General features: G+C 49.5%; 1 protein-coding gene across 7 annotated transcripts in view; it reads left to right on the top strand.

Moving 5' to 3' along the window:
* Positions 1-7,756, top strand: part of Gas7 (growth arrest specific 7) — a 240,601-nt gene extending 232,845 nt beyond the window's left edge. For all 7 annotated transcript variants that reach the window (XM_029483457.1, XM_085829912.1, XM_029483459.2 and 4 more), the window contains 3 exons: positions 64-143; positions 1,498-1,596; positions 2,203-7,756. In XM_029483457.1, the coding sequence (XP_029339317.1) occupies positions 64-143; positions 1,498-1,596; positions 2,203-2,316 (293 nt within the window). In that variant the 3' untranslated portion in view covers positions 2,317-7,756. The remainder of the gene's footprint in view (positions 1-63; positions 144-1,497; positions 1,597-2,202) is intronic.
* Positions 7,757-10,820: the final 3,064 nt, after the last annotated feature.

The raw sequence follows: 10,820 nt of genomic DNA, 5'->3' as shown, positions 1-10,820 counted from the left end.
CAGCCATAGTGGAGGCAAGGTGGCATGTGACGGGGCATGATGGTGGCTGTTGGCTTTTCCCAGGAGATGATCTCATGCGCTGTGTGGACCTCTACAACCAGGCCCAGTCCAAGTGGTTTGAAGAGATGGTGACGACCACACTGGTATGTGATCAGAGATGCGTGTGCATGTGGTAAAGAGGCTAAGACACAGGCAGCCCTAGGCAGGGGACAGTGGTCATGGAAGGATGGGGGTGGGGTAACAACAAAGATGGTCATTAGAGCCTTCCCAGCACTGGGGTCCAGCCCTCAATCTGTACCTGACCGTAAATTCAGGTCCCTGTGCTAGCTTGCCTTGCTCTGTGAACTCCGCAAGAGTGAGGTCTTACTCTGTTCTCTTTTGTCTGAGCACCAAGAGAGGTCAGGGTCCACCAGGGAATTCCTCATCACAGAACCATGGCCCTGCTGGGATAAACAAAGAAGCAGTGGAAAGCTGACAGTCTATTCCCAACACACACACACAAACACACACACACACACACACACACACACACACACACTCTCGGGTCCTTGATAAAGGGGTCCTTATGAGACACCTGAATGGGGCAACTGGGAACCTGCAGAGAGCCTGTAATGGAAGACCATGGTGGCAGAGCCTGCACGACATCCTGTGAATTCCTTATTAAGGATCTGTCATCTCTGCTTGTTGGCCAGAACGTGCCTGAGCAGGAGAGTAGGTACTTTGACCAGGTGGGAGAAGGGGACAGCATCAAGCCCACTGTTTACTGTATCATCCCAGTGTCCAAGGCACCCCCTGCCTGTCCCCGCTAACCAGCTACCTTCTCCAGGTCCTAGCCCACCTAGGAAGATTAGCAGCCTCCTTCAGGGCCAGTGCCCTGGTTTTTCTCTCCTCTGTTAATCTTCTAATTAAGCCCCCTTCTTCACCTCCCTTTCAGGTTAATCACCTGGCAGTGACCTAGTTACCCACAGAATAACAGCTTAATCCTCTAAAGTCACGGAACCACCTAGGAACCAAAGACAAGCCCTCTCCACTATTCCCCTTAACAGTGGCTACCACGTCCCCAGACTGCCTGCCCAGTCTTCATTGCCCCCTCAGCACTAGGCCATGTGGAGAAGCCAGAGTGCTTGAGAGGCTGAGAGCTGCATCACATATCGTGTTATTCCATCACAGATGCAGCTTAAATGCAGCTCTTCCTATGGCTCCATGACACTTTGGGCCAATGGGGACAATCGTAGAACCTCTCTCTGAGTCCTAGTGGGGATAATCAGATACTCTGCTTGTGGGGAGTTTCATACTGATATGGCAGGGCCACGCCCATGACCTTCCTCTTTACCCTAGAGATTGGCTCCATCTTCATCAGAGCCTAGAGAGTCAGATGGGCTGGGGATCCACAGCCAGGGCCTTGTGTATAGGATACACAGCAGTCCAACACCTGCTTGGGGAGGTCCAACTGTTAGGGATGTGCTCAGTGGACTCTGGTCTTTTCTTCCTCGGTAGGAACTGGAGCGGCTGGAGGTGGAGAGGGTGGAGATGATCCGACAACATCTGTGCCAGTACACACAGCTGCGGCACGAGACAGACATGTTCAACCAAAGCGTGAGTTCCCTACCTTTGCACTAAGGCTAGCAGGACAGCCTTGGAGTGATTATCCCAGAGGCCCATAATATCCATTCCTAGGGCAGGTTCTCCTGGGGGCTACATCCAAGCACAGGGGGAAGAAAGGCTGCATTGGCTTGGTTTGGTTTTAGACTGAATCTAGCTAGGCCTTGAACATGTGATCTGCCTGTTTCCCCAATACTTGGGATCACAGTTTACATTTCATCCTGTTCTGCAATGGTTAAAACAACTAAGTACATACATTTGTCTCCCACGTGAATCTGCTTTAGAAAACAAACCAAATACACAACTGCTAAAGTGAGGGTGGGTGCCCAAGGGCAGTTCTATTTGCCCATGGAAGACAGATGGAGGAAGGGGTCATCTGTAGGACAGCCCACCCTCTTCTCCAGGTCAGGGACCTACAGACTAGCTCTGCCTCCCAGCATTCTACACACTCTCATACTCACCCCACCTCCATGGAGCCCTGGAACCTTCTAGAAAGGGTGATCTGAGGTGGCTCTCCAACTGCAGCAGCATGGGACACAGGAGACATTCCAGCTCAGCCGCCACCTCTGACCATGACCCTCCCTCTGTGCCCCCTTGCAGACAGTCGAGCCTGTGGACCAACTGCTGCGAAAAGTGGACCCAGCCAAAGACAGAGAGCTATGGGTCAGAGAGCACAAAACAGGCAACATCCGCCCAGTGGACATGGAGATCTAGAAGTGACTGTATGGTCCGGGGGGGTTCCTGCTGAGGAGAGGGGCTGGGGGTCCCATGGAGAAGGGGCTGTATCTGCCCTATTACCTGCTAACCTATACACTGAGAAGGAAGAAAGGAGCCAGTGATTCCAGGAGGAGGAGGGCCCAGCCAGGGGCTCCCCAGTATTTCCAGGCCATAATGGTGGACCCACAGCCCTGACTTCACCTAGAAGACTGAAGCCTCCCCCTCCAACTCCCATGCTGTGCGTGTCCCCCTGAGAACCAACTGAGGCTAGAACCCTAGGGTCCCTGCTGAGTTCCACAGGGGTGGACATCACACACCTGTGCCCCTGGTATCTAAGGCCTGTCCTCTAGTGGGATTGTCATCTCCAGGACTATGAAAGAGAGAGGGTGGCCGTGTCTCTGTCTGCAAACAATGTCAGGATCAGAATCAAGGACAGGAGACAAAGTGAAGTTCACATCCAGCACCCACAACCTTTATCAGTCCTCCCGACTCCCCACCCTTTGCATTCTGGGAGCCCACATCTATTTTTGCATCCCCCCACAAGAGGGGTGGGGTTTCTTCCCAACCCAAATCTGGAGAGGTCAGAATGGAACTACCTCAGTTGGCACAAACAGATCATGGCTCCTATCAGTCTCAGATTCCAGATCTGGCATTCCAGATCTGAATTTCAGATTCAGATCAGGCATTGGCTGTAAAGTCTACCACCACGAAGTCCCAATCTACCCTTCCCTCAACCTCTTTCTCAAGGAGGAAACTCCCCACCTCACCCTGACAACCCTTGATGTTTCCCAAAGTCTTTAGACAGCTGTGTGCATGTTCAAAGACTTTAGGGGTGGAGTCTCACAAAGTCTTGTTTGACACATGCCCCCCCCCAGCCCCTCAACACTGTCACACCCTTGACCAGCACTCCTCTGTGCTGACTTCAGACCCTGTGTGGCAACAGTAAGAGCTGAGTTTTGTTATTCTCTAGAATGGCTCCAGCTGTGGGTGTGCACAATGAGGTAGGAACTGCTTTCCCCCTTACTGTCATTGGTCAGTGGTGCAGATTCTTATGGCTGTAGGTGGTTGCTACCCAGGAAGCGAAGGAACTTTGGGGAGTCACAAGGTGAGTGGGTAGGGGGTGAAGAATTCTAGCTGGAAACTTGTATGGAGGTGAGGGAGGACATTTTTTCTCGTCTTTCCCACAGATGACTCTGTATTTGACCTGTCTATCTTCTCCAAGGGCAAAATCCTCTAAATGCCACTCACATCTTTCAGTCTCACAATGCACATCGTGGATAGCTTACTAATCTTGGACCTTCTGGCAGCCCATTCACAGAACCATCTCTCATGGTTGTTAGCAAGATGCCTCACACACTAAAGCAAACTAAGCACTGTCACTTTCCTTACTGAGCCATCTCAGCCATAAAGGCCACCATGAGGACATTTCACCAACCTGTGCTCAGCATGAACTGTGACACCAGCCTTTGATATTAGGACATTATTTCTTGATTTCCTTATTAAAAGAAAAAAATGGGTGCTAGTGGTAATTTGCTTTGTGGCTTAGCAACCTAATTTGTGAGTGATGGTCAAGTTCCAAGTCTTGTCATACACAGGGGGTTGGGTATCACAGTGTAGCTCATGACTTTGTTCCCTCACCCCACCCCCAATCCAAAAGGTTCAGAGTCCCCTGAGATGACACTTCCTCCAGCATAACCCCAGTTGGCTGACGTGAGCCTCTTCCATCTGAGGCCACTCTCTCTTTGATTCCTTTTTAATCTATCCACACATGCCTTTCCCTTCTTTGATCCCCTCCTCTCCATTGTTCATTCATGAAGAGTTTTGTTAGAGACAAGCAATCTGTAATCCCTCACCTGAAGACAGCAGACTACAGCTCTATAATGCGAGGAAGCGCTCAAATGTCCTGTGCGAACCCCTCGCCTCTTCCTGAGATAGACTTGGCTCTCCCTCTCGGATACTCTGCCCATTGAGTTCACAGTGGTACCAGCTACATGCCGGTTCCTGAGCATCCTTTATGTGCATTTGCGTTCTCAGTGGTCCTGCCTGTATGCTGGTTCACATCCATCTTTTCATCTGCACACTCGTTTTCTCGGCGAATGCTTGGAACTGGGCACTGAGTGCTGGAACTAGCCTTGTGTGTCTGAGGGCACCCTTCAGCTCGCTCCACCCACCCACCCCCCCACCCCCAGGTAGACAGGTGCGTTTTGACCCTTCTGGACAGAAGGAACAACGGGTTTTCCACCCAACCCAATGGGATTGTTGAAGTATTAACTGTGCTAAGAGATCTTGACACAGCAGTGAGATTCCAGTCTCCTTATTACCAAACTCTCAATTCATACACAGCTTCAATTTCCGAAATGGCTTCAATTGGTTTCCAGTATGTTTCCTTATACTACAAATAGGGAGGGTAAGAACATGGAGGAGGTGGGTGCCAGGAAGTGATACCCAGAACTATGATCATGATAGAGTCAAGTGTCCAACTACCTTCACAGCACCCAGTGATCAAGGTGATGACATTTGAGAACCTGAAAGTGCATACTGAGTTGAGTGTTCAGGCTGCTGTCCTTGGTCTCTATGCAGTGCTGGGGACCCAACCAAGAGTCACGTGTCTAGGCCAGTGCTTTACCACTTAGCTATACCCAGTCCTGTTACCTTACTTTTGTGAACACGTCACTGCATAGGTTCTGAGAGGACCTGGCTGGGTTTATTTAAGAGTGGGAGAGCATCCATTGTCCAAACTGAGAGCAGCAGCAGCCCTCTCTTCCTGCCCCCACCTAGGAGTGCCAATGCACTTAAGCTTTGTCTGCAAAACCCTGATTTTTTTTTATAAATCTAAAATGAATGATTTTCCAAAAAATGGGTTGGTTACCATGGCAACCTTCAGGAAGAGCTACCCTTCATTATTTTCTAGCACTTTTGAACAGTCCCACAGTGCACAGGCCATTTGAAGGATGTAGATGGCAGCCCTGGGCTGTCTCTGTTGACTCAGGAGGATCTCCGCAATGGTTGATTAATAGCTGAAGCAAAGTATCCAAATTTGTGACAAGGGTTTGTGTGTCCCCTCCGTGAAATCCAGCCGATTATCAGGGTAGTAGATGGGCGCATGAGAACCTTGGCTCAGCCAAAGCCCCTTCATGGAAATACAAGCCATAAAATTCAAAAAACCTTGGTTTGTGTGGGGGTTTGTTCCCATCCATGAGTAGACTTGACAAGAAGAATTTAAACGGGAGTCTGAAGACCTGCTGTTACTAGGAAGTTAAGAAAGGCGTTTTACAGATATAAAGAAAGAGAACACGTCAGCTGCCTGATGGCTTAGCCTGGAGACCCCCTCATTGCCAAAGTTGTTCCCGTGCCACAAAGCATCTCTCCACCCCCTTTTCAAGGAATGCAGTTCTACAAACTGATCTCCTTAACCACAACCAAGATAGGCACGTCACCATGTCAATTCCCCTTTTCCCAACCCTGATCTTAGCAACCAGTTCAATGTTCTGCCCCTACAATCTTACCTTTTTCTACAATGCCATGTAAGTGGGGTCAGCCATGATGTCATGTGTGTCAGTAGAGGGTCTCCTCTCCCTGCTGAGTAGTATTCTATCATATGGGTGGGCCCCGGGATTTTCTTAGTTTTATAACGAGGTTTTTTTTTTTAATACCCTAGAACTCATAGCCCCAAATCTCCAGTTTGTTTGTATAACTGCTTCCAACCCACTGCTTCTTATGTTGCTGGGGCTCCTTACGCGGACCCCAGCTGTGCCCTCAAATTGGTGATTCTAGTTTGGGCTCAGTGAAGGAAGCAGGAAGGGGCAGCAACTGAATATCACTCTCCACTGCTGCTGCAGTAAATCTCTCAGTACAAGAAGACCCTCTCCCTCAGGGGACTGTCACGTCAGTCCTCGGTAGTTCTGTAATTTATTGAACATTGGCCCTTGGGTGTAGCTTGACCCTTCCCAGAATCTGTTTTGCCATCTGCCATTTGAGGGTGCTTGTTCTAAACAGCCTTTGAGGGTTTTACCCCCTGTGTCTCCCCCCTCCCCATTGCCTATTTGCATCCTATGCATGTGGTCATATGTAAGCTGGATCATCTCCACAGCTGTGGCCAGAAATCCTCACGAAGGGCACTTTTCTAGGTAGACCCAAATGGAACTAAATCATGTCACACGCTGAGAGAATTACTTAGTTCCTCTCAGGACCCCTGAAGAAGCTATGAGTCAGTACCAGTAGCTTCTGGGTCTGTCGTAGGAGCGAGGACAACTGTAAACGCAGGGTCAAGTCCTTCTTGCTCATTGTAGTTTGATTTGCCAGCAGTCATACTGAGACTAGCTTGATCCTACACCTGTTAAGACAGTGGCAAAGATAGGCCCAAGCTAAGTGGAGGCCAGGCCAGGTGAGGGTGGGGCCCTCTGGGACCTAGTCCTCTAAGCTGCCTTTGTTAGATACTGCTGAGTGAAAGGTGGACCGAGAAGGCTCTTGTGAAGCTCCAGGTAGATGGAAATGTTCCTAGGTTCAGGTGAGAGCCGGATCTGGAGAGTCAGAACCCGTGGGTCTTGAGATAGGAGGGAAAGCAGCTACGGAGTTTTTGCTGGTTAATCATTTCTGAGGCGAAAGGCCTTCTTCTCAGAGGACAGGCTCCATCAGGAATCGAGGATCAAGGCTCCCCTGCTGTAATCTTCTAGTGTTGAGTGTAGCTCTTGAGGACTGAACTATGGAGGCTTGGGTTGGGGAATGTGGATGCCCTTAGATCCTTTTTCTGGGTGATAAGTAGGGATGTGGGCCCTTTGTGTTTAAGGAGAGTTTCTAATAGGGCTGTGCTGATAGAGTGTGAAGGGCCAGAGCCACAGTATGGCACAGGGGCAGAAGGGAAGAGCTGAGACTGGCCCGGCCCTGCTTCTCAGTCTGTTCCACATCCTAAGGTCACACCCTGTCAGGACTTCTTTGTGCTCACCTGTCCGTTCCTGCAGCTTCCTCGACAGACAGGTTCTTGGACCCAGGCACCAACATTCCAAGGGACACCAGCCAACCTGGGTGAGGGCCCTACTCTGTATGTCTTCCCTTCCCTGGGGTGGAAGAGATGTCCGGAAGCATTCCCTTGCAACCCGAGCACATCAGCGAACCCCACGAAAGTGGAATTTTCTAACAAAATAAACTTGCTCATTTGGTCTGTTTTCTGTAACTTTTGCTAAATACTTTATACATTTTTAATGTTGAAAAGCAGTGTCTCCTGCCAGAACTCCTCACCCAGGATGAATGTGTTTACTCCACGCTGTATATCTTTCCATGCTCCGGCTGCCTGGACCAGTAAATAAAATGGATGTAATATAAGTTGTAAGTAATGTTGTCGAAACTCTGATCCCAATGGAGGCTGCACACCTCCCCCACCCCATGATAGCATCTGTGTGTATTAATTCTGAAGAATTAAATGTTTAAATTAGAGTTTAAATGTTGACGGCGTTTGCTATGTATAATTCCCCCTACACTGTTATAAAGTGTTTTCAGGAAATTCAGTGCCATCCTTCCTTTTTCCTCCCTCGGTTACGTGAACACTTGAGATGCTTAGATTCATCCCACAAAAAATAAACTCTCCAGAGATGATGGGTCCCATAGGGACCCTCTTTCCTAGAAGGACACCCACTTTTCCTTCCTACGAGAGGTCTCGACCTCCCTCCTGGGCTCTACACACCAGTGATGGGTTCAGTCCTGATGACTTAGCAGAAGGACAAAGGACACCAGGACATGAATGCCCTCATGGACACAGTGCTAGTGGTCCCAGCCTTGTGTACCCCACCCCTGACTTCCTGCTTCTCTTCTACCTTCAGGGTTCCTGTTATTGTCTCTTTATTCTTTCACCCATTGATGAATTCAACAACCACCAAGTGTGCACTTCATTCCACTCTCCTCTCTGAGCGCAGGGAAAACATCAGAAAAAGCAGCTCTGTCTTGATGCTTTCTAGATAACAGGACCAAATAGAAAATGCCCAGAGAGCTATTGGCATGGCTCTGAGCAGCTACAGAACAGGAAGTGTGGAGGGACCAGGATGTCCAAGGCTGGGTGTATCCAAGGTAATTGGAGTGGCTTAGGGGAGAAGGTCTCAATAAATTAGGCACAGACAGGGGATTAGGGTGAGGTGGGGGTGGGGGTGAGTGTCAGGGGCTGACAAGTCCCAGTGAAAAGAGTCTAGACCAAGAGGAAGCCATGCTGAATGTTTGAAGCCAGTGTGGCAGGAGCAGAGAAAGCTAAGAGGATCCACTCAGGGGACTGGCTGCAGGATGGGACCGGGAAGGTCTACAGGGATGCACTCTGAGGATGTAAGCATCTCCACTCTTAAGTTCCAACACTGCAGAGGGTGTTCGCACGGGGGGTGGGGGGGGGTGGGGGGGTGGGGGGGGGTTGGTAGATGAGTCAGGACCTGAGTGTTCTTTGGAAGTAGGGCTAAGGTCTTGGCAGGTGGAAATGGATTGTGGCAAGTGGCGAAGTTCTTAATTAACTGAGAATCTGGTCCAGGCAGGAGGGCCAGGCAGCCATTACCCACAGCAAGGGTGGCTATACTTAAGCTGAACCCTCGCTGTTTCCATTCCCTTCTCCCCTGCCAAAAAAAGACCATTTAAAGCTCTGACTCCAGGCCTGGGGTTGTCAAGGGTCACCTTCTCCTTGGCTCACAGCAGGGGATGCAGAGGAATGTGGTGAGGGCTGGGGTCTGAGCCCATAAACAGCTGAGCTTTGCTTGAGGACTGCATGGCAGGGCTGGCCTCTGGGGAGCATAGGCAACTTGGTCCAGGCACCACCAAGAGGAGTAACACAAATGGCCTTCTCCCCTCAAGGGACAGACATTGGTCTTCCTTTGGGGCACAGCACAGGGTTATTGGCCCAACTCAGACTTAACAAATGGGCTCACGATACATCATCTCCTGCAAATTTGTTTGGCAAAGAACATGCGTGCTCCCTCTGATAGAAGATGTTTATGCAGGTTTTTCAAACAAACCTCCAGGTCATGACCCCTTCACTCTCAGCAGCATCAACACAGCTGCCTGTGGTCTTTCCTGGGATTCCCTCCTGCAAGGGTGTGGGTGTGGAGGTCCCTCCAGGGCACAGCAACCTGAAGAATAGAGACTGGACCAGCTGCATCCTACCTGCTTCCTCCTAGATAAAAAGGAGTCTCTGTCAGATCCTCCTACCCCAAACTGAAGCCATGTGACTCTTCACTGTCAGCTCTTCGTTGCTATAGCAACTCCAGATCCTCACCCATAAAAACAGAGAGTCTGGCCTCTACAGTCAGCCTCTAAGAGCAAGAGAATAAGCAGAGAGTGGGAGTAAGAAAACCAGTGAACTAGAAAGAGGAGGATAAGAGGAGGATGGGAGGGAGGGAGGGAGGGAGGGAGGGAGGGAGGGAGGGAGGGAGGGAGGGAGGGAGGGAGGGAGGGAGGGAGGGAAATTCTTTTTCAGGGAGGGAGGGAGGGAGGGAGGGAGGGAGGGAGGGACAGGCAGGCTGCAGCAGAGCCCAGAAGGGTCAAATCTGGGCTCTGTTTCTGACTTTGGCATTCAGGAGCAGTATAAACCAAGACTGGAGACAGGTCTTTGGAGGTACTTTTTTTATTAGTGACATGGTGGCCTTGCCTCATATGCCAGCTTATAAAGACCCCTAAAGGTCTGACACCCTAAAGGTGCTTTAGGATAGATAGGTAGGTAGGTAGGTAGGTAGATAGATAGATAGATAGATAGATAGATAGATAGATAGATAGATAGATAGATAGATAGATGGTAGATAGATGATTGATAGATGATAGATAGATAGATAGATGATTGATAGATGATAGATAGATAGATAGATAGATAGATAGATAGATAGATAGATGATTGATAGATAGATGAGAGAGAGAGATGAGAGAGAGAGAGATGAGAGAAAGAGAGAGAGAGAGAGAGAGAGAGGCAGGCATGCAGATATTATTAGTGCATGAGTGTGTGGAAGTCAGAAGACAGCAGACTCTCCTTTTCTTGTGTGGGTTTCATGGATCAAACTCATTTTCAGGATCACAGGGAAATTCTTTTTCAGTGTGCTATGCCTGTTTCACTGGGATGTGCTTCTCACTGCCTCTGCAAACAAGGGCTAGAGGCAGCCAGTCTCCCTCTCCTCCCTTCCCCAAGGGAAGTGTTAGGCTATACTGCTATTGCATGGTTGCATGTGCTTCCAGCACAGTGCCTGGGGTGAGTGGGTGAATGGGTGAGTGGATGCTCACTGTGGCTAGCCCATTTCTAACCACACTTGAGAGCAAATGCATCCTGCAAAGGCAGTGAGAATCCAGGAGGGAAAGCCTTCCTACTAAGAAATAGTATTCTCTCCTAAGCTGTGGGAAAAGAGAAGTTACACACACACACACACACACACACACATACACACACACACACACACACACACCATAAATAAATGAATGTTTTAAGAAGTTGTATTGTCAGTGCTTGGGAGTGCTCTGCAGTTAAGAACAGCTGCTGTACAATCAGAATCCACATA

This window comes from Mus caroli, unplaced genomic scaffold (assembly GCF_978045245.1).
Source record: "Mus caroli unplaced genomic scaffold, Mus_caroli_1 scaffold_13, whole genome shotgun sequence".
Lineage (NCBI taxonomy): Eukaryota > Metazoa > Chordata > Mammalia > Rodentia > Muridae > Mus > Mus caroli.
The sequence above is the reverse complement of the archived record's forward strand: the minus strand, read 5'-3'. Positions and strand labels throughout refer to the sequence as shown.